At 38.2% G+C, this 25,000-nt stretch overlaps 3 protein-coding genes across 3 annotated transcripts in view; 2 read left to right on the forward strand and 1 right to left on the reverse strand.

The window, feature by feature from the left end:
• lg02h1orf50 (linkage group 02 C1orf50 homolog) overlaps positions 1-3,341 on the forward strand; it is an 11,328-nt gene extending 7,987 nt beyond the window's left edge. The window contains exon 5 of the mRNA XM_061887835.1: positions 2,976-3,341. Within this exon, the coding sequence (XP_061743819.1) occupies positions 2,976-3,170 (195 nt within the window). The 3' untranslated portion in view covers positions 3,171-3,341. The remainder of the gene's footprint in view (positions 1-2,975) is intronic.
• Positions 3,342-5,012: 1,671 nt separating this feature from the next.
• Positions 5,013-17,981, reverse strand: ap5b1 (adaptor related protein complex 5 subunit beta 1). The gene is made up of 3 exons (XM_061887823.1): positions 17,707-17,981; positions 13,009-13,791; positions 5,013-7,156 (listed from the first exon to the last, which is right to left on the reverse strand). The coding sequence occupies exons 1-3, from the start codon at positions 17,842-17,844 to the stop codon at positions 5,297-5,299; spliced, it is 2,781 nt and encodes a 926-aa protein (XP_061743807.1). The 5' UTR covers positions 17,845-17,981; the 3' UTR covers positions 5,013-5,296.
• A 2,589-nt stretch (positions 17,982-20,570) lies between these two features.
• Positions 20,571-24,912, forward strand: tp53rk (TP53 regulating kinase). Its single transcript, XM_061887868.1, has 2 exons — positions 20,571-20,834; positions 23,069-24,912. Exons 1-2 carry the CDS (start codon positions 20,657-20,659, stop codon positions 23,542-23,544), a joined length of 654 nt encoding a protein of 217 aa, XP_061743852.1. The 5' UTR covers positions 20,571-20,656; the 3' UTR covers positions 23,545-24,912.
• Positions 24,913-25,000: the final 88 nt, after the last annotated feature.

Consider the following 25,000-nt stretch of genomic DNA (forward strand, 5'->3'; position numbering starts at 1 on the left):
AGAGAGGAACAACAAATGTTGATGTCAGCATTGCCGCAGTCAGAAGAAGTACATGACGCGTAAGATGGATCGATCCATACATTGGTGTCGTTGATACCAAGGGGAGTATCAGTATATGATCGACACTAGTGTAATTAAGTCTTTTTATTCCTTCAAAATAATTTTGCTGTTGTTTTTGTTCCCGTTTACAAATGCGGATTAAGATCCTGTACACAGGAGGACCTTAAAGGCAAAAAAACCCAAAGGATTTTAAAGAGTACAGTAAAAATGTTTTTTAATTTATGATCAAAGATCCATCCATCTTCTTCCGCTTATCCGAGGTCGGGTCAGGGAAGCCCAAACTCATGACAATAGGTGAGGATGAGAACGTAGATCGACCGGTAAATTGAGAGCTTTGCCTTCCGGCTCAGCTCCTTCTTCACCACAAACGGATCGATACAGCGTCCGCATTACTGAAGACGCCGCGCCGATCCGCCTGTCGACCTCACGATCCACTCTTCCCCCACTCGTGAACAAGACTCCGAGGTACTTGAACTCCTCCACTTGGGACAGGGTCTCATCCCCAACCTGGAGATGGCACTCTACCCTTTTCCGGGCGAGAACCATGGACTCATCCAACACCCCGAAAGAGACAAGCAGTAGAAATAGATGGATGGATAATAGAATACAGTACTCGTTTAAATATAGTGTTGATATTGTTGAACTGTCAATAGTACTCATCATAGATCAGGAACACAGTTCATACATGTAATGATATCAGCCAATCCCACTCATGGATGACCAGCAGCATAAAAAACACTTATGAGAATTTGATATCTGAAATGTTTCAAAAGAAAGAAGCATAGTTAATACTATGTTTATTGTTAATTACAAACTAAATGTGGGATATCAATAATAATGGAAGTATAATTGTTTGTATATGACAGTGGTTCTCAAATGGGGGTACGCTTACCCCTGCGGGTACTTGAAGGTATGCCAGAGGGTATGTGAGATTTTTTTTTAAATATTCTAAAAATAGCAACAATTCAAAAATCCTTTATAAATATATTTATTGAATAATACTTCAACAGTTCATAAACTGTGAAAAGAAATGCAACAATGCAATATTCCATTTTGACAGCTAGATTTTTTTGTGGACATGTTTCATATATATTGATGTTAAAGATTTCTTTTTTTGTGAAGAAATGTTTAAAATTAAGTTCATGAATCCAGATGGATCCCTGTTACAATCCCCAAAGAGGGCACTTTAAGTTGATGATTACTTCTATGTGTAGAAATCTTTATTTATAACTGAATCGCTTGTTTATTTTTCAACAAGTTTTTAGTTATTTTTATTTCTTTTTTTCCAAATATTTCAAGAAAGACCACTACAAATTTTGCACTGTTATACAATTTAATAAATCAAAAACTGATGACATAGTGCTGTATTTTGGGGTGGTATAGCTCGGTTGGTTGAGTGGCCGTGCCAGCAACTTGAGGGTTCCCGGTTCGACCCCCGCTTCTGCCATCCTAGTCACTGCCACTGTGTCCTTGGGCAAGACACTTTACCCACAGAGTTCCCAGTGCCACTTACACTGGTTTAAATGTAACTTAGATATTGGGTTTCACAATGTAAAGTGCTTTGAGTCACTAGAGAGAAAGCGCTATATAAATATAATTCACTTCACTTATTTTACTTCTTTATCTTTTTTTTTTTCAACCAAAAATGCTTTGCTCTGATTAGGGGGTACTTGAATTAAAAAAATGTTCACAGGGGGTACATCACTGAAAAAAGGTTGAGAACCACTGGTATATAGTATATGATTGGTACAAAGGTTTAACTAACACGTGTACATGTATGTCTTTACTGTGTGTATAATTGAACAGTGTTTATGTTGTGTACAAGGTCTATTTATAATATGTTGTGCAAAGGAAATGTTATATTTTTTGGACACTCATCTTGTATTTGACATTGTTTATAGCATGGGTGTCAAAGTCTGGCTCGCGGGCCAAATGTAATTTCATTTGGCCCTTGAGGCAATATCAAATTAACATTAGAGTTGGCCCGCCGCTGTAACACCGCATTCACTGCTATTACCCTCCCGATTTTCCCGGGAGACTCCAGAAGTTCAGTGCCCCTCCCGAATTTCTCCCGATTTCCACCCAGACAATAATATTGGGGGCAGGCCGTAAAGGCACTGTCTTTGGCGTTCTCTACAACATGTCGCCACGTCCGCTTTTCCTCCATACTAACAGCGTGCCGGCCCACTCACATAATATATGCGGCTCATACAGACACACAAGTGTATGCAATCCATACTTGGTCAACAGCCATACAGGTCACACTGAGGGTGGCCGTATAAACAAGGGTAACACTGTTACAAATATGCGTCACACTGTGAACCCACAGCAAACAAGAATGACAAACACATTTGGGAGAAAATCCGCAACGTAAAACAACATAAACACAACTGAACAAATACCCAGAACCCCTTGCATCACTTACTCTTCTGGGACGCTACAATATACACCCCCACTACCACTAAACCCCGCCCCAACTCAAACCTGCCGCCAAAAAGAGGCATTCATTTTGTATTTTTATTTTATTTGATATGCCATTGATATTTTTTAATTATTATTATTTAAAACTCGATTTTGCATGTCACTATAAAGTTGTATAAGCCTTGCTGGTCAATATTCAATGCAAAACTTGTTTGGGTCCCTATTAAAGGGTTAATTTGTTCAACCTCGGCCCACGGCTTTGTTCAGTTTTAAATTTTGTCCCGTTCTGTATTTGAGTTTGACATCACTGGTTTATAAGGTTAGGCGCAATAAGTGTACAACTTAAGCTTAAACCCTTTCGGTCTGCAACATTTTCAGTTTATGAATGTAAAATTATTTGTTTATTTTGTTGCCAACTGACCGAAGAAATAGTGAAAAAAAAGAAGCATGTTACCGGTAATTATTTGGTGATTTTTCTTGTGATGTTTTGTCAGGAATGGGGCCCCAGTTGTCCTCACCAGTTTGTGGGAGCATTCAAACTGCAACACGACATGTCCTGGACTCCTGAGGATAACGTGCAGAAAAGAGACGCAGAGATCGCCATCATGGACAAACTCCTCAGCCAGCAGGCTGCATTACCGTCTCACCTGGAACCAAACTTCAGAAGTCTCACTGATATAGCCAAATAAACATGTATATGTATATCATTATTATTATTATTACTATTATATATACATATAAGAACGCCACCACATCTGATAATTTCATCATACTTTCATTGTTGCACACTACTGGAATTTTGCAGTTTGTTTCATCTGAGTTTGGGATGAACTTGTGAATTAAACATAATAATATAATAATTTGTCATGTTGTATGTTGTGTTGATTACATTATAAACAAATTGAAAGTCATTGATTACATTTAGTACATTTTTCTGGATTACACATGTCTGTTAAAATAAATTGACAATAAAAAATATGCACTTTTCATAGTTTTAAATATGATAACAAATGCATACTTTGTCTCTATATATTTAATATACAAACCCCGTTTCCATATGAGTTGGCAAATTGTGTTAGATGTAAATATAAACGGAATACAATGATTTCCAAATCATTTTCAACCCATATTCAGTTGAAAATGCTACAAAGACAACATATTTGATGTTCAAACTGATATACATTTTTTTTTGCAAATAATCATTAACTTTGGAATTTGATGCCAGCAACACGTGACAAAGAAGTTGGGAAAGGTGGCAATAAATACTGATAAAGTTGAGGAATGTTCATTAAACACTTATTTGGAACATCCCACATGTGTGCAGGCTAATTGGGAACAGGTGGGTGCCATGATTGGGTATAAAAACAGCTTCCCAAAAAATGCTCAGTCTTTCACAAGAAAGACTGAAGTCAATAACATTCAGCTGCCGGCATGTCTACATTCAACAACCTGTGGCATGCTGGGTAATGGAGTTCTTATGTTACCTAGCTCATAACATCACAATATATATCTGCCACCTAATCAACGTTTTGTTCTCCTTACTTGTGGGTCAACACTTCCTGCTAAGTTGAAACTTGTGATTGGATACTCACTTTGGACTGACAAGTGAGTATCCAATCACAGTCTCGTTAACATCAGGCTACCTAGATAGGTTAATGCCAACAACTTGTGATCTGATTGGCTATTGCAACTGTCTATCAACTGTATGTGTTCTCAAATTCATCTGCTAACGGTCCTGGTGAGTATCCAATCACAGGACACGTAAATGTCACTGTGGAGGGAGGTGTAGCCAGCGCTGCCTGCAGGAGGAAAAGTCACCGCCGGTACTAAGGACGAGCACTAGAAATGCGCGGTTTGCGGTCTCATCCCCGGATAAACCGCGGGTCGGGCGGGTGACATGACGAAAAACTAGATTTTAATTAGATTCGGGCGGGTGGCGGTTGAACCATCCGGAAATATTTGATATACATGGTTCTGGGATCAGTATCCTTTACCATTCAAAGAGCCATTTAAGACCCGTGTCACAAAGCGAAGAAGACAATAGGAGATGCTAATATTCTCTAGAATGACTGCCAGCAGTCACCCAGTTAATAAAAATTCTGATTGGATACAAACTAAAACTAAAAACAACACTGGAAGGAGCATAATATGACATGAAGAGAATATAATTACTTTTAGATATTCAGGGAAAGTAAATTAATTTATTATTATTATTATTTTATTTTTTTGGGCGACACCTCGTGGCCACAACAATGTATGAAGTTGCGCTCATGTCGCAGTATATTGAATGATGCGAACACGTTTGTTACTTGATACTTTCTAATAGGGTTTTACCATAAAGAGTTTGTATTTGTAAGTATTACGCGACTATAATTATTTGATACTTGTTTATATTGACACATTTTAGACTGCAATGTTGTTCCAAAAAACACCCTTATTAGGCATTCCTAGCTTGCACCATTGTGTGCTTAGCTGTTGTGTAGCTGCGAGCTGACCATGTATACATTTTGTAAATGACTTGACTAAGAAGAAAAGATTAAACGTGTGTGTTTATTGGAAATTTGGATGTTAGCTGGTTGTCCAGCTTCGCACTAGGAAACTGCTTGTATTTGACATGCAAGCCCAGATAATCCGATACTTACGCTTTCTGCTGATATCGACACAGATATCAATTTGGGACACGCCTATCCGTCACGCTAAGAAGTGTCAGTGTCAAGGCTTCTAAAACGTTTTCAGGATGGCCGATTGTGTGACAACAGCTTTTAGATTATTACAGAAGAAGTTGTTGTTGTTCAGTCACTGAGTAGTAAAGGTTTCATGGACTGGCGGTCAAAGTGCACAGAAAGGAGGTCACGTGAGGCAGCAGCCGCCAGTTATCTGTGGCGATACTGAAGTGGACGGCGTCTTCTTCTGAAGCCACTTTCATCAAGATGTGAAACTGTGGCGGAATGAAAAAGAGCAAGCGGACTTTGGCCTGCTCAGAAAGTTCCGATACGACAAAGGGAAGCAGGTGTTTCTGCACCAAAGATTCCACTTCCTTTGGTTGCATCTGGCAACAAAACAAGCTCCTGGCATCTTCTTTCTGTTCCTGGCTGATTTCCTCCCACAGGCTCTCAAAGACATGCAGCTTGTCTGCTGGGGGCCAAGTGTCGGGGACGGGCAGAGGTCTCAGGGTCTGGTGAAGGACCACGTGGACGTCTGGCAGGGATGTGTGCCAAGTTAGACCGTTGGAGGTGCTGAACAGAGCGCTGGCGCGGAGGACGGTGGGGACTGGCAACCGGGGCTTCAGCCTGAGCTCCACCACGGGAGATGTCCTTCCCGCCAACAGGCAGGGGACATGGATGTCGCTGAGGTCTTGGCAGGGATGATCCCTGAAGCTGAAGTGCAGGCGGATGCTGAAAAGCTGATGGAAGCAGGGCATGCTGGGAAGGGGGCGGAGATGATAGAATAAAGACAGCTGGGAGCCAAAGCGAGGGTCCTTGAATTGATCTCTGTAGGCTTCAAGTCCTGAAGCGCCGTCTGTCCGCTCGGGAAATGTCTCCCGTTCTAGGTGGCTTTGGTTTCTTACCTCGTCCAGCCTGAACACGTGTTGATGGGTCGGGTGAACGCTCAGCTTCTCGCCGTCCGCCATGATGCAGGACAGCGAGCGCTGCTTGGTCTGCTGGCCCTCCTCCCGCGCACCTTGCGCCAAGATGCCAGACATCTTCTCCTTGCTCAGACTCGTCAGGAGGGTGTAGTAAAGTCGGGCGTGATCCTCAATGTCCGAGTCCCCGTAGCAACGTGCCAGGCGCTGCAGGATGTCGGCCAGAGTGACGAACAGCGAGCTCAGGCTGGCGTGTGTCATCAGGCGCCGGCAAACATCCAGCACGGCGTTTCCCAGACGCCAGTCGGCACTCGTCCGCAACGGCGACGATGGCGCTGTGAGCATGTCGGAAAGAAGGCTGAGGGTGCGTTGCTGAGGGATTTGGTCTTCTTCCGCCACCCGAGCCAACACCTTCAGGTGCCAGGTGAGGTCTTGCCAGCTCAGGTGAGAGGGCGGAGCCTCAACGATGACTCCCTGCAGGGCCCTGCACAGCTGCGCAGCCCAGCGGCATTCGGGGAACACGTCAACCGTCCGGTCGGCCAAGTTGATGATGTTTGGCGCCAGGCGCGGTCGACGCCGATAGAGCTCGCAGAGTCCATCTGCGATGCTGCGAGAGTACTTCCCCACGGGACAAAAGTAGGTGAGAAACAGGAAGACGGCGCGAAAAAAGGTGACTGACATTTCTCTGCCGCATCCTTTTTCCACGAGGCGGAGGAGCGAGGCGACGTGTTGGTGGAGATACAACATCCCCTTGCTCTCCTCGCCGCCGTCTTCCTCCTGGTAGATCAGCGCCAGCAGGTTGAAGCGCGCCAGCATGGAAGCGTCGTCGTCCAGCACGGTGGGCGCCATAGTGCTGCCCAAGTGGGGCGTCAGCAGCACGGGGACGCTTTCCGGACCGCTCCCACAGCCGATGGGTCGGTTCTCGGGGAAATGCAAGATGTAGTCCATGAAGAAAAGCTTCTCGGGTTTCTTGAGCAGCGGATGTTGGGAGAGAACGACCAAACGCTTCAGGAGGAATGCTTCGTCGTCGGTGCTGAACAGGCTGTCCGTGTACGCGCACTTCATCAGCAGGGTGCTGTGGAGAAGACACACCTGGAAGCAGGACATTAGATGTCAGTAGCACTGAGCACGCTCCAAACTGTGGTACACTTGCAGGCTTTAAAAGGACAATCAAGGGTTTTCAGTAAAGTAATCACTCCCCGCAGGAAGTCATGATCGAGCTAATTTACGCAAATTCAACCACAAATTATTATTAGGGGGCCGTTAGGGACATTATTCAGAATTACCTCTCACATAAACAATTGAAATGTTTTCCTCTCACACACTACTGAAACACTCTCATACACTACTGAAAGAGTTAAAAACATTTCAGTAGTGTTTCACAGACACTACTGAAACACTCTCATACACTACTGAAAGAGTTTAAAACATTTCAGTAGTGTTTATGAGAGTGTTTCAGTAGTGTGTGTAAGAGGAAAACTTTTCAGTAGTGTTTATGAGAGTGTTTCAGTAGTGTGTGTAAGAGGAAAACTTTTCAGTAGTGTTTATGAGAGTGTTTCAGTAGTGTGTGTAAGAGGAAAACTTTTCAGTAATGTTTATGAGAGTGTTTCAGTAGTGTGTGAGAGGAACACATTTCAGTTGGGTGTATGAGAGTGTTTCAGTAGTGAATGAGAGTGTTTCAATAGTGTGTGTGAGAGGAAAACATTTCAGTTTGGTGTATGAGAGTGTTCAAGTAGTGCAGTGTTTTTCAACCACTGTGCCGTGGGAGATGACCTAATTTAACCCAATTAGGTAAAACATTTTTTTTGCAAACCAGTAATTATAGTCTGCAAATGATGTGTTGTTGTTGAGTGTCGGTGCTGTCTAGAGCTCGGCAGAGTAACCATGTAATACTCTTCCATTTCAGTAGGTGGCAGAAGGTAGCTAATTGCTTTGTCGATGTCGGAAACAGCGGGAGGCAGCGTGCAGTTAAAAATGGTATCCAATGCTTTAAACAAAAATAAACAAAAGGTGAGTAATTGAAGCTTAGGGAAGGCTATGCAGAACGAAACTATAACTGAACTGGTTGCAAAGTAAAGAAAAACAGAATGCTAGACGACAGCAAAGACTTACTGTGGAGCAAAGACGGCGTCCACAAAGTACATCCGAACATGACATGACAATCAACAATGTCCCCACAAAGAAAGATACAAACAACTAAAATCTTCTTGATTGCTAAAACAAAGTAGATGCGGGAAATATTGCTCAAAGGAAAACATTAAATTGCAACAGGAAAATACCAAAAAAAAGAGAAAAAGCCATTAAAATAGGAGCAAAAGACAAGAACTAAAACACTACACACAAGAAAACAGCAATAAACTCCAAATAAGTCAGGGCGTGATGTGACGGGTGGTGACAATCCACTTACTTTGAGACAAGAGCTATATAGATGCATGCTTGCTTATGGTTTGAAATCATATCCAACAATTGCAACGACAACTTTTTATTGTCAATTGAGTTTCGTTGTTTAATGATGTCTGCTGGTGGTGTGCCTCCGGATTTTTTCAAAAGGAAAAAATGTGCCTTGCCTCAAAAAATGTTGAAAAACACTACAGTAGTGTGTGAGAGGAAAACATTTCAGTAGTATGTATGAGACTGTTTCAGTAGTGTGTGTGAGAGGAAAACATTTCAGTAGTATGTATGGCAGTGTTTCAGTAGTGTGTACGAGAGTGTTTCAGTAGTGTGTGTGAGAGGAAAACATTTCAGTAGTGTGTGTGAGAGGAAAACATTTCAGTAGTGAGTATTAGTGTTTCAGTAGTGTTTGTGAAAGAAAAATTATTTCAGTTGTTTTTGTGAGAGCATTTCAGTAGTGTAAGTAAGAGGATAATTCTGAATAATCTCCGTAACGGCCCCTCATAAATTATGCGCTGCCTCGCAACTTTGTCCAATGTGTCATTGGTCTGTGGGCCAAACAGCGATTTTTACCATGCAACAACGAGCACGGGCAAGGAATTTAGCCTCATACCGGCGTATGTAAATATAAGGTACAGTAGCAGAGATCACCGGGTTCAATTGATGCTAACTAGTTAGCCTGTAAAAAAAATATATATAGATTTTACGGTAAAAAACTGCCAGCTCAGTCACCAGAATTTTATTGTAAAATTTCCGAGGGGGTTTTACACCAAATTACTAGAGGTGGGAATCTTTGGCCACCTCACGATTTGATTACAATTCAGGAGTTAAGATTCGATTAATATCGATTATTGATGCATCTTTAATTTATGTATATTGATGCAGTTTTACATTTCTTTGCATTTTACTAAATAAGCGTTTATCACTTGCAACTTTTAAAAATGGTGCATTTGTATTAAGAAATTCCCACCCCATTTATTAAATGCATGGAAATATGTGCAAAACTGCAACATAAGTGCCCCAAAATAAAGGAACTGCTCGGAGCTCTCTGTAATTAGGCTCGCTGCATTTAGTCAAATTTTAAAACTGTCTCAATAACTTAATTCACAAACAACAAATCAATGATTAATTTTATAAGTTTACTAATCGACTATGTAATCGTCCTGTCCGAATTACGATGTATCTCAAAATCGATTATTTCCCCCTCCTCGACAAATTACTGCAAAACGAAAAACTGTAACTGTTGTTTTTACGTTGACATTCTTGCGATTGAGCTGCCAGTTTTTTTCTGTAAAATCTACCGCAAGGTTTTTTGTTTTTGTTTTTTTACAGTGCATTATTGGAAATTAAAAAACAGTACAACTGTTATTTTTATAGTGAAGTTTTACTGTCTCAGCTGCCAGTTTTTTACAGACAAATCCAAGGTTATTTTTTACTATAAAATGAAAAACAGTAGCACTGTTAATTGTACTGCAAAATTCTGCAGTAAAAAAAACTTTTAAGCGTAAAACATACGTAGGAAATGTCTGCGACCTTTGAGTGACAGAGCAGACATTGGACAATAAGGAAGCCTTTGTTAGCGTTTCTATCTGTAATTATTAATAATAATTATTAATATTAGTTATAATGAATTACGACCCCAAAAGGGACAAGCGGAAGAAAAAAGATGGATGTATTAAAAGTGCAGTAACTTGACAATGAGATCCTACCCTATGAAACGTGTACTAAAACTACATATTTACCTTCATGAAACTAGTACTAAATCTACTTATTTACTTAAATGAAACTAGTACTAAAACTACTTATTTATCCTGAAGAAACTAGCACTATAACTACTTATTTACCCTAATGAAACTAGCACTAAAACTACTTATTTACCATCATGAAACTAGTACTAAAACTACTTATTTACCCTAATGAAACTAGTACTGAAAATACTTATTTACCCTAATCAAACTAGCACTAAAACTACTTACTTGCCCTAATGAAACTAGTACAAAAACTACTTATTTACACTTATGAAACTACCACTAAAACTACTAATTTACCCTAATGAAACTAGCACTAAAACTACTTATTTACCATAATGAAACTAGTACAAAAACTACTTATTTATAGTAATGAAACTAATACTGAAACTACTTATTCACCCTAATTAAACTAGTACTAAAACCCCTTATGTACCCTAATGAAACTAGCACTAAAACTACCTATGCACCTTCATGAAACTAGTACTAAAACTACTTTTTTACCTTATTAAACTAGTACTAAAACTACTTACTTATCCTAATTAAACTAGTACTAAAACTACTTATATACCCTCATGAAACTAGTATAAAAAATATTTTTCCCTCATGAAACTAGTACAATACCTTTATGAAACTACTTATTTACCCTCATGAAACTAGTACAAAAACTGTATTTACTTCATAAAAATAGTGCTGTAACTACTGTACCTTTCATTTGACCTTTATGAAATTATGAATAAAACTAATGAAACTAGTACTAAAACTACTTATTTACCCTCATGAAACTACTATTTACCCTCACGAACTAGTACAAAAACTGTATTTACTTCATGAAAATAGTGCTATAACTACTGTAACTTTCATTTTACCTTTATGAAATTGATTAAAACTACATATTTACACTAATGAAACTATTACTTAAACTACTTATTTACCCTAATGAAACTAGTACTAAAACTACTTATTTACCCTAATGAAACTAGTACTAAAACTACTCATTTACCTTCATAAAACCAGTACTAAAACTACTTACTTGCCCTAATGAAACTAGCACTAAAACTACTTATTTTCCCTAATGAAACTAACACTAAAACTACTTATTTACCCTAATGAAACTAGTACAAAAGCTACTTATTTACCCTAATGAAACTACTTATTTACCCTAATGAAATTAGTACAAAAACGACTTATTTACCCTAAAGAAACTAGTACCAAAACTACTTATTTACCTTCATGAAACTAGTACTAAAACTACTTATTCACCCTAAAGAAACTAACACTAAAACTACTTATTTACCCTAATGATGCTAGTACTAAAACTACTTATTTACCCTAATGAAACTATGACTGAAACTACTTATTTACCCTAATGGAACTAGTACTAAAACTACTTCTTTACCTTCTTGAAACTATTACTAAAACTACCTTTTTTTTTTTATCAGTCCGATAGAAGAACCTCGGATTCAGGAGGAACAGTGTGGTTTTCGTCCTGGTCGTGGAACTGTGGACCAGCTCTATACTCTCGGCAGGGTTCTTGAGGGTGCATGGGAGTTTGCCTAACCAGTCTACATGTGCTTTGTGGACTTGGAGAAGGCATTCGACCGTGTCCCTCGGGAAGTCCTGTGGGGAGTGCTCAGAGAGTATGGGGTATCGAACTGTCTTATTGTGGCGGTCCGGTCCCTGTACGATCAGTGCCAGAGCTTGGTCCGCATTGCCGGCAGTAAGTAGAACACATTACCAGTGAGGGTTGGACTCCGCCAAGGCTGTCCTTTGTCACCGATTCTGTTCATAACTTTTATGGACAGAATTTCTAGGCGCAGTCAAGGCGTTGAGGGGTTCCGGTTTGGTGACCGCACGATTACGTCTCTGCTTTTTGCAGATGATGTGGTCCTGATGGCTTCATCTGACCGGGATCTTCAGCTCCCACTGGATCGGTTTGCAGCCGAGTGTGAAGCGACCGGAATGAGAATCAGCACCTCCAAGTCCGAGTCCATGGTTCTCGCCCGGAAAAGGGTGGAGTGCCATCTCCGGGTTGGGGAGGAGACCCTGCCCCAAGTGGAGGAGTTCAAGGAGCTAGGAGTCTTGTTCACGAGTGAGGGAAGAGTGGATCGTGAGATCGACAGGCGGATCGGTGCCGCGTCTTCAGTAATGCCGGCGTTGTACCGATCCGTTGTGGTGAAGAAGTAGCTGAGCCGGAAGGCAAAGCTCTCAATTTACCGGTCGATCTACGTTCCCATCCTCACCTATGGTCATGAGCTTTGGGTCATGACCGAAAGGATAAGATCACGGGTACAAGCGGCCGAAATGAGTTTCCTCCGCCGGGTGGCGGGGCTCTCCCTTAGAGATAGGATGAGAAGCTCTGCCATCCGGGAGGAGCTCAAAGTAAAGCCGCTGCTCCTCCACATCGAGAGGAGCCAGATGAGGTGGTTTGGGCATCTGATCAGGATGCCACCCGAACGCCTCCCTAGGGAGGTGTTTAGGGCACGTCCAACCGGTAGGAGGCCACGGGGAAGACCCAGGACACGTTGGGAAAACTATGTCTCCCGGCTGGCCTGGGAACGCCTCGGGATCCCCCGGGAAGAGCTAGACGAAGTGGCTGGGGAAAGGGAAGTCTGGGTTTCCCTGCTTAGGCTGTTGCCCCCGCGACCCGACCTCGGATAAGCGGATGAAGATGGATGGATGGATGGACGATAGAAGATAACAGACACCACTAAAAACCACAGCAATAAAAACTTGGGTGCTTGGCACTTAAACGTGTTGGTCAAAAGCAAGGCAATGCTGAAGATGTTACCAAAGTATACAAACCTCACTGGTGCCGAGCAGCCGCAGCAGCTGGGACCGGAATATGGACGGCGGGACAGCCGGCACCATGGCAACCACCTCCATCAGTCTGTGGAGAGTGGTCGCTTGACACAGCGGAGTGAAAAGAAAACTATTCTCCAGGATGGAAGACAAGATGCACCGCAGATCCTTGGAGTCTCGCCCCACCTGAAGAACGGGCACGGTGTCCATGTGGTCCATGAGGAGGGAGGACAAGACCACCAAGTCTTTGTTCGCTCCTTCCTCTCCCGGCTCTGCTTCCGGGCTGGGAAATGGATTTACCCCCAACAGTGCTTGCAGATGCTCGTCGCCACAAGCGGGGTCTAGGGCCAGTCTATACACACAGTTCCTCAACACCAGAGTATGAAGTCCTGTATAAGGCTGGTGAAGTCTGGAACTTTCTTTTGTCCCAAGTCCAGCGAGCAGCTCCAGGTGCTGGGACATGAGTCCTGGACAGCACGTCTCCATCTCTCGCAGGCATTCGCTCGCTGTGGCTTTCAGCAAAGGGTCGGCTGGCGAGTCGGACGTGTCCTGCACCACCTGAAGGAGCACGTCCAGGAAGTCCTCACAGAGCTGACCTTGTCGGCTCACACAGGAGGTGCAGATGAAGACGGAGGTGAGGGCGATGAGGAGGTGGGTGCGATACGCCGGGCATTTGGGCGGACACTGGACGAAAAGAGACAGGAGCTCCAGGACCGTCTCCTCACCCACAGATTGGGAGGAGCAAAGGAGGGACGGATGCTCGCATAGTGGCGACAGCAGGAGGATCTGAAGTGGATGACAAATATATACAGTCCCGGTCAAAAGTTTACATACACTTGTAAAGAACATAATGTCATGGCTGTTTTGAGTTTCCAATCATTTCTACAACTCTTATTAATTTGTGATAGAGTGATTGGAGCACATACTTGTTGGTCACAAAAAACATTCATGAAGTTTGGTTCTTTTTAACTTATTTATTATGAGTCTCCTGAAAATGTGAGCAAATCTGCTGGGTCAAAAGTATACATACAGCAATGTTAATATTTGCTTACATGTCCTTTGGCAAGTTTCACTGCAATAGGGTGTTTTTGGTAGCCACCCAAAAGCTTCTGGTTGAATTTTTGACTACTCTTCTTGAAAGAATTGGTGCAGTTCAGCTAAATTTGTTGGTTTTCTGACATGCACTTGTTTCTTCAGCATACATATATATATATATATATACATACATTACATAGATATATACATACAGTACATAAGTATATATACATACATACAGTACATAAGTATGTACATACATACAGTACATACTTACATAGATATATATACATACAGTACATAAGCATATATACATATATATATATATATATACACAAAGATACATACAGTACATATATACATACACACATACTTACATAGATATATACATACAGTACCTAAGTATAAATATATATATATATATATATATATATATATATATAAATATATATATATATATATATATATTTATACACACAAAGATACATACATACAGTACATGCTTACATAGATATATACAAACAGTAAATAAGTTTATATACATACAGTACATACAACAAATAGTACATACATATACATACATACAGACATTACATACATTCATAGATATATACATACAGTACATGAGTATATATATATACAGCACATAAGTATATATATATACATACATACAAAGATATACACATACAGTACATACATATACACATACATACATAGGTATACTGTATACATACAGTACATAAGTATGTATATACACATAGTACATACATACAAAGATACATACATATATACCTACACTACATACATACAGTACACACTTACATAGATGCATACATACAGTACATAAGTATATATACATACATACAGACATTACATACATATATACACACAGTTAATGAGTATATACATATATACATACATAAAGATATATACATACAGTACATACATACATAGATATACTGTATAAATACAGTACATAAGTATGTATATACACTCACAGTACATACATACAAAGATACATACATATATACCTACACTACATACATACAGTACATACTTACATAGATGCATACATACAGTACATAAGTATATATACTTATATATACATACAGTACACACATACAAATATATATACTGTACATATATACATAGAGTACATACAAAGCTATATACAAACAGTACATACATGTATATACATACATACAGTACATATATATATATATATATATATATATATATATATATATATATATATATACAGTACATATAACCTATAGTACATACATATACATATATACACACATACATTACGTACATCCATAGATAAATACATACAGTACATACATACAGTACATAAGTATAAATACATGTATACATACATACAAAAGATATATACATACAGTACATACTTACATAGATATATATACATACATTACAGTGACGTGCTGTCAGGCAAGGCAAGTGAGGCAGTGCCTCACCTGCCACCAGGTGGCTTAACCATGAGATGTTCCAAAACAAAGTAATAAAATAAAATAAGTTTTAATATTTCTCTTTTGGTTTATACTTTCCATGTGATTTTGGTGCCATGAGGCAGTATGTACGTCTGCCTCAAGGTAGGGGGCGATATATTGTCAACTTGCAGTTCAATGCCTCAGCAGTACTCTGACTCGCCACACTGGGACACAGGTCTCTCCAGCAGAAGTCAGCCTTTTTTCTTTCCTTTTTTTAACTGTATTTATAAAAAAAACATGGCATTTTTATTAGAGTAAGCCAAAAATATTGTTTAATTTTTTTGGAATGAAATGAAATTAAATGAATGTGTCTGCCAATATGGAGGATTATATACTGCATCCATGATGAAATACTTCTCTAAACTGGACTTTAAGACAAAATGAATGTGGTCATACAAAGCATGTTTTCATGGAGGATAGCTATTGCTGCTTGAAATACAAATGCAGAAAGGCAAGATACACTCACAATACTTGATTTAATTTGTTCAAAGCAAATGGGACCAAAAAGTTTTTAATAACAACTTTATCAAATATTTTTGGGTCCATTTATCGTATCATAATATCATTGTGATAACGTTTTTATGAAAGCGAATAACTCCCTTTTTTAATCCTGTTACTCTAATGTGCATCCTAAATCAACAATGACTAGAGCTGCACATGTGAATTTAAGTTTATAAAAAAAAAAAAAAATTTTTTTTTTTTTTTTTAAATAAGTATGGATGCCTCACCTGGTGTTTAGTTTACCGCACGTCGTTGATACATTACATATATACTAGGGGTGTAACGGTACGTGTATTTGTATCGGACCGTTTCGGTACGGGGGTTTCGGTTCGGCACGCGGGCATACCGAACAAGTTCGGAAGCAGAAGTCTTCACAGGCTGCTCTGCTTTCTGCCTCTGTCTCTGCCTCATTGTCCCGCCCACACAACCATCTGATTGGTTACATACAAAGCCAATCAGGTGCGTATTCAGAGCGATGTAACAGCCAATCAGCAGTGCGTATTCAGACTTCAGAACGATGTAGTAGATGCTTTAGCGTTGAGCAGATATTCGTCTAGCAGGGGAGGAGCGCACTCTACCCAAATTATACTAAACACTTCCCAGTCACAACTATTACAAACATCACTATAAGCCCGTTGACCTTCTAGAAACTTAAACTGCAGCTCAGCTCGCTCACAGTATAGGCTTGAGATGAAGGCTAATTAGCTTTTAGCGTAAAGTTATCTCATTTTTCAATGTGTGTGTGTGTGTGTGTGTGTGTGTGTGCGTGTTTTAGGGGCAGCAAAGCCCTGTCTGTCTGTTATTTCATTGAACTCCATTGTGTTTATGGATGAATGGGCTCTCCTATTGCAATTGTACTATTTTTCAGCTATAGTTACATGAATCATTAGTAATGTAGCAGCCTAGTTTTGAATAGCAGGGTCCCTGCTATCACATGTTGATACAAATACAACATTTACATAATACAAGTCAACTACAGGCTTCCCAAATGCTGTAATAAATTAAGCATGATGAGTTGACATTAAATAGTTTCAATGGAAACTGTTTAATGTTAAACTTTTTATATGTAGAAGAAAGGTTTTTTCATTTTATTTAATCAAAGCAACAACTTGAGGCAGTTTAATGTGGATTAACGTTATTATAGTGTTCCCAATGTTAAAAGGATAAAGCGATTGTTTACAAATTTGGTAAATAAATAACCCAAAAATTTATATTTTGTTGATTTCTTACTGTATCGAAAATTAACCGAACCCTGACCTCTAAACCAACGTACGTACCGAACCGAAATTTTTGTGTACCGTTACATACCGAATATATACATACATACAGTACATACTTACCTAGATATATACATACAGTACATAAGTATGTATAGTATTAAATATATATAATACATAATTATACATACATACAGTACATACTTACATATATATACATACAGTACATAAGTATGTATAGTATTAAGTATATAAGTATACATACATACAGTACATACTTACATACATATATACATACAGTACATAATATCTACAGTACATACTTACATATGTATATCTACATACAGTATATAAGTATGTATAGTATTAAGTATACATACATACTTTAAATTCAAAAGCACACCCAACTTTATTTTAATTTTTTAGACAAGACTTACTTTAGTCATGTAGTGGACTTTGTCATCTCGGAGTTCACGAAGTAGTTCCGCCAGGAAAATATCTGCTGATGAGGAAGACACAAACATAAAAGGACTACGGAAGAAAGCAGCAATTCTCTTGGTCCACTTTTCCGCCATCACAAACTCAAATTCTCTACTTATTAGTTGTCCAAAGGTGTATTATTATTAAAGACGTGGCGTGTAGATAACATAACACAACATGGACGTTGTTTGTTGTCACTCTCATCCATCATCAGCAGTTTCTCCGCGTTCTCTTCTTCGCTGGTTTTATTGGCAGTTGGCAAGCCAATTTGAGGCGCATTACCGCCATCAACTGGACAGAAGTGTGATCCGCAGATTTGACAAAAATAAAAAAAGATAAAATAATTTAAAAAATCAATAAAATGTTACAATTAAAATGTATTATATTGTACAACTTACTTTTTCTGATAAACTCCATGATGTGTTTTTTTTATATTTTAGGCTGATTTCCCCCAAAACCCATCCATCCATCCACTTTCTACCGCTTATTCCCTTTCGGGTCGCAGTGCCTATCTCAGCCACAATTGGGCAGAAGGCGGGGTACACCCTGGACAAGTCGTAACCCTGTCAGTGTAAACGCGAGGTGTTTTCTTCTTTGTAGGGCGGTACAAAAAGTCAGTTGTGAACAGCTGCTATCCTGTGTTCTAAAACGGTTACTGCATTGTCTTCCAGCTGTTCCAACATCCATCCATCCATCCATCCATCCATTTCTACCGCTTATTCCCTTTTGGGGTCGCTGGCGCCTATCACAGTTACAATCGGGCGGAAGGCGGTGCACACCCTAGACAAGTCGCCACCTCATCGCAGGGCCAACACAGATAGACAGACAACATTCACACTCACATTCACACACTATTTCATGCAAAATAACTACAATTGTAAATTGGGAAATAATGAAGTTATTTTCAATTAAAGCTTTGCGACCATCAAATATTCACCAAGTTAAGGTGCCCTCTTTTGGGGTAATAATAAAGATGTGTTCTTTATGCGTTATGATTTATTCTCAATACATATGCATTGCCTTAATCAGGGGTGTCCAAACTTTTTCCACTGAGGGCCGCGCACTGAAAGATTAAAGCATGCAGGGGCCAATTTGATATTTTTTCATTTTCAAAACCAATACAATATACTTTTTTTGGGGCGGGGGGCTCCCTCAAGTTAGGTTCTAGGGACTCAGAAGGGTTTCACTCTTAAAAAAGGTTAAAAAAAAGTCATATCTTATTTCTTTCATAAAACCCTTGAATCTCTATTTCTACTTAATTATTTTTATTAAATTTTACGAGGTTTTTGTCGAAACCCTATTTTTTGGTTCCAAAATACAAAATATACAATATTTTTCCCAAAAAGATTTTCAAAGTGGAATATTTGATGTGAAGTAATTGGATCCCTAAATTGGTCAATAATTCATAGCAGCAAAATTGATTTGAATGTATTATTATTATTATTATTCTTTTATCAAAGACAGTTGTTAATAAATTCCACTAAAATTCTTGGGGATCCAAAAGTGCCCCACTCATAAATAGGTCATGCTTTTATAGTTTTTCATTCAACACTTAAATCTCTATATCAGCCTCATATATATATATATATATATATATATATATATATATATATATATATATATATATATATATATATATATATATATATGCACTATATCAATCAATCAATCAATGTTCACTTATATAGCCCTAAATCACAAGCGTCTCAAAGGGCTGCACAAGCCAAAATGACATTCGTGGTACAGAGCCCACATAAGGGCAAGATAAAACTCACCCCAGTGGGACGTAGATGTGAATGACTATGAGAAACCTTGGGCAACCCCACCCCCCATAGCGGATCCAACACGATAGTGTGAGAGTCCAGTCCATAGGGGATCTAACACAATAGTGTGAGAGTCCAGTCCATAATGGATCTAACTTAATAGTGTGTGAGTCCAGTCCATAGTGGATCTAACATAATAGTGTGAGAGTCCAGTCCATAATGGATCTAACATAATAGTGTGTGAGTCCAGTCCATAGTGGATCTAACAAAATAGTGTGAGAGTCCAGTCCATAGTGGATCTAACATGATAGTCTATAGAGTGTAATTATTTTAATATATTTACTATAACAATCGATAGAATAATTAGTATAATTAGTATTAGTATATAATTAGTATAATTAGGGACGGCGTGGCGCAGTGGAAGAGTGGCCGTGCGCAACCCGAGGGTCCCTGGTTCAAATCCAACCTTGTACCAACCTCGTCAAGTCCGTTGTGTCCTGAGCAAGACACTTCACCCTTGCTCCTGATGGGTGCTGGCTGGCGCCTTGCATGGCAGCTCCCTCCATCAGTGTGTGAATGTGTGTGTGAATGGGTAAATGTGGAAGTAGTGTCAAAGCGCTTTGAGTACCTTGAAGGTAGAAAAGCGCTATACAAGTACAACCCATTTATTTATCATTTATGTATTTTTTGGGAATAATTTTCACATTTTTCAAGGTTTTATGTTTTTTGTATTTATGTTCTTGTCCTTAAATCAATCAATAATCTATCGCAACATTTATGTTGATTCATTATTATTTTTTGAGAAATTATTAAAAAAATGTTGTTATTAGAGTATTAGAGTCAACAATGCAACCTTTTCTTGTTGCATTTCACCTGTTTGCTCTTTTATTCCACTTTGTAATGTTTAAAAAAAATGCTTTAGTATTTTTAGAATGATGTGTTGTGGGCCAGTAGAACATTAGCTGCGGGCTGCAAATGGCCCCCGGGGCCACACTTTGGACACCCTTGGCCTAAATGATGATTTCATTATGCCACTGGATCAGTTTAGTAAAAAAAAAACTTCAATGGAGACATCCGGTACACGCAACCGGAAGTAAAAACGGAGAGTAGCAGCAGCTTGTAGCTAACGGAGGCTGCTAACAAAATGGAATTATTAAAACAAGGCGCTGAAGCGCGGATATACAAAACTATATTTTTAGGGAGGCCGACAATTGTAAAAGAGAGATTCCAAAAACGTTACAGACATCCAGTTCTGGAGGAAAAACTCACGCACCGAAGGACGGTACAAGAAGTTCGAGCCATTCTTAGATGTCGGAGAGCAGGCGAGTTCTGAAAACTTTTATTTATTTACACTCTTTATCATATTAACCTCATGAAACTTCAACTCGAAATACTCATGTATCTTCTTGAACATTTTACTAAAAGTATTTATTTACCCTCTTGAAACTATTATTATCATTGTTTCACCCATGCACACATTACGCCGTTGAAACTATACATGAAATTATTTGACCTTTTTAGTTAAACTAATATCACCAATTAAAACATTTTATTTACTACCCTCGCGAAACTAGTACTATATTTACATATGTAGCCTCATGAAACAAATGTTATAACTAATTTGACCTGTTTATTTCAACTTATTTTACCCTCACGACTAATAAAAGTGTTACTCAAACTACTTATTTACCTCCAGAAAACTAGTAGTAAAACAACTCAGTTACCCTCACAAAACTAGTACTAATAAGTACTCAAAGTAATTATTTACCATAATGTATCGGACTAAAACAGTTACCTTTATGAAACTAGTACTCAAACTACTAAATATACTCTTAAAAAACTGGTGCTAAACAATTTATTTATCCTCATTAAACTTATATAACTATTTTCCCTCATGAAACTAATTAAAGCTACTATTTACCCTCATGAAACTCTTACTATGCCTTTGTGAAACTAATAAAAAAATTAAGTATTTACCTTCATGAAACTAGTACTAAAACTACTAAATTCACCCAAACAAAACTACTGCTAAAGCTACTTATTTACCCTCATGAAACTGATATAAAAATATTTTTCCTCATGAAAATAGTACATACGTCATGAAACTACTTGCTTACCGTCATGAAACTAGTACAAAAACTCTGTATTTACTTCATGAAAATAGTGCTCTAACTGCTATAACTTTCATTTTACCCTCATTAAAGTATGATTATAACTACATATTTACTCTAATAAAATTATTACCTAAACTACTTATTAACTCTAATGAAACTAGGACTAAAACTACTTATTTACCCTAATGAAACTATGACTAAAGATACTTATTTACCTTCATGAAACTAGTATTAAGACTACTTATTTACCTTAGTACTAAAACTTCATATTTATTCTACTGCAACTATTACTAAAGCTACTTATTTACCCACATTAAACTAGTACTACAAGTACTTATTTACCTTAAGGAAACTAGTACTAAAACTACTTATTTACCCTCATGAAACTATTACTAGAACTACATTTTTACCTTCATTAAACTAGGAAGGAAACTACTTTTTTACCTTCATGAAACTAGTAACAAAACTACTTATTTACCTAAATGAAACTAGTACTAAAACTACTTATTTACCCTACTGCAACTATTACTAAAGCTACTTATTTACCCTCATTAAACTAGTACTAAAACTACTTTTTTTTTTACCTTGAGGAAACTAGTACTAAAACTACTTATTTACCCTCTTGAAACTATTACTAGAACTACTTTTTTACCCTACTGCAACTATTACAAAAGCTACTCATTTACCTTCATAAAACCAGTACTAAAACTACTTATTTACCCTCTTGAAACTATTACTAGAACTACTTATTTACTTTCATGAAACTAGCACTAAAACTACTTATTTACCTTCATGAGACTAGTACTAAAACTACTTATTTACTTACCTCCATGAAACTAAGACTAAAACTACTTATTTAACCTCATGAAACTAGCACTAAAACTACTTATTTACCCTCATTAAACTAGCACTAAAACTACTTACTTACCCTCATTACACTCGTACTAAACCTACCTATTTACCCTCATGAAACCAGTAATACATTTACCGACTTACCCTCATGAAACCAGTACTAAAGCTACTTATTTACCCTCATGATAGTACTAAAACTACTTATTTACCTTCATGAAACCAGCACTAAAACTTCTTATTTACCCTCATGAAACTATTACTAAAACTACTTATTTACCTTCATGAAACTAGTACTAAAATTACTTATTTACCTTAATGAAACTAGTACTAAAACTACTTATTTACCCTCATGCAACTAGCACTAAAACAGTTTGCCACCCTTGTGGTGATCCATCAGCGTTCCTCTTTTGTTCCCAGTTTAGGAAAAACATTTTTTCCTGGTCTCAAACTGAGCCCCCCTTGAATGGGTCTGTAGTGAAAATGTCATTTAATTGTACTTGTTCAGTGCAATGACAGCAAACTTCCATTCCAAAAGGACTTATTACCCCTCATAGAAGTGGGAATTCAAGGTCATGTTTTATCATCATCAGGCATCTGCGCTCCTGCGGTCTACTTTGTGGACTACACCACTCACCGCATCTTCCTGGAGGAAGTCCAAGATAGCTCCACAGTGCGCGAGCACATCGCCTCGTCCTGCGCTGCCGACGTGGCCCTGGAGGGTCTGGCTGAGAAAATGGGTCAGATGTTGGCCAGAATGCACGACGAGGACGTGGTCCACGGAGACCTGACCACGTCTAATTTGCTGCTGAGACGTCCCGATGGACACGCAGAGACCGAGCTGGTCCTCATTGACTTCGGTCTCAGTTCCATCTCGGCTCTTCCAGAAGACAAAGGTGTGGATTTGTATGTGCTGGAAAAAGCGTTCCTCAGTTCTCATCCCAACACGGAAGAAATATTCAGCAGGATGCTGAAGAAGTACGCAGCTTCTTCCAAAAAGTCTGCAGCTGTCCTAAAAAAGCTGGACGAGGTTCGATTGAGAGGTAGAAAACGATCCATGGTTGGATGACAAGGAACTTTTATTCTTATTACTTTATCACAAGAGCACAACAGTCATAACTGTACAAATATCATATTCATTTGCCCCCATGCTTTTTATTTAACAAACTTTGCTTCATGTTTTATTGTTTATGTCAGGGGTCACCAACCTTTTTGAAACCAAAAGCTACTTCTTGGGTACTGTATAATGCGAAGGGCTACCAGTTTGATACACACTTAAATAAATTGCCGGAAATAGCCATCCATCCATCCATTTTCTACCGCTTATTCCCTTTTTTCGAGGGGTCACGGGGGGCGCTAGCGCCTATCAATTTGCTCAATTTACCTTTAATAAATAAATCTATATATATATAAAAATTTGTATTTCTGTCTGTCGTTCCATTGTACATTTTTTTTCCTTTTACGGAAAGTTTTCTGTAGACAATAAATGATGAAAAAAACACTTAATTGAACAGTTTAAAAAAGGAGAAAACACGAAAAAAATTAAAAATTAAATTTTGACACATAGTTTATCTTCAATTTCGACAATTCAAAATTCAACCGAAAAAATTTAAGAGAAAAACTAGTTAATTCGAATCTTTTTGAAAAAATTAAAAAAAGAATTTATGGAACATCATTAGTAATTTTTCCTGATTAGAATTAATTTTAGAATTTTGATGACATGTTTTAAATAGGGTAAAATCCACTTTAAAATAAGATTAAAATTTGATCCTACAGATTTTCTAGATTTGCCCAAATAATTTTTTTGAATTTTAATCATAAGTTTGAAGAAATATTTCACAAATATTCTTCCTCGAAAAAACAAGCTAAAATGAAGAATTAAATTAAATGTATTTATTATTATTTACAATAAAAAAAAAAAAAATACTTGAACGTTAATTTAAATTTTCGGGAAAGAAGAGGAAGGAATTTAAAAGGTAAAAAGGTATATGTGTTTAAAAATCATAAAAACCTTTTTAATTGTTGTATTTTTTGTCTAAAATTGTCTTTCTGGAAGTTATAAAAATATATACATTTATTTAAACAAGTGAAGACCAAGTCTTTAAAATATTTTCTTGGATTTTCAAATTCTATTTTGAGTTTTGTCCCTCTTAGAATTAAAAATGTCGAGCAAAGTGAGACCAGCTTGCTAGTAAATAAATACAATTAAAAAATAGAGGCAGCTCACTGGTAAGTGCTGCTATTTGAGCTATTTTTAGAACAGGCCAGCGGGCGACTCATCTGGTCCTTATGGGCGACCTGGTGCCCGCGGGCACCTTGTTGGTGACCCCTGGTTTATGTAATCATGACGTAATGCATCTGAAAATATGACTTTAAAAGCAAATTGTACAAATGTAACCATTTCATTATGAATAAAAAAAAAGAAGGTACGATACAATTTTTGTCAATATGAGTAAAATAGATGGCAACTATATGTATTTATATACTTACATACATTAGGTCAGGAAAAAACAGTTGGTTATATC

This window comes from Nerophis ophidion, linkage group LG02, assembly GCF_033978795.1.
Source record: "Nerophis ophidion isolate RoL-2023_Sa linkage group LG02, RoL_Noph_v1.0, whole genome shotgun sequence".
Classification (NCBI taxonomy): Eukaryota; Metazoa; Chordata; class Actinopteri; order Syngnathiformes; family Syngnathidae; genus Nerophis; species Nerophis ophidion.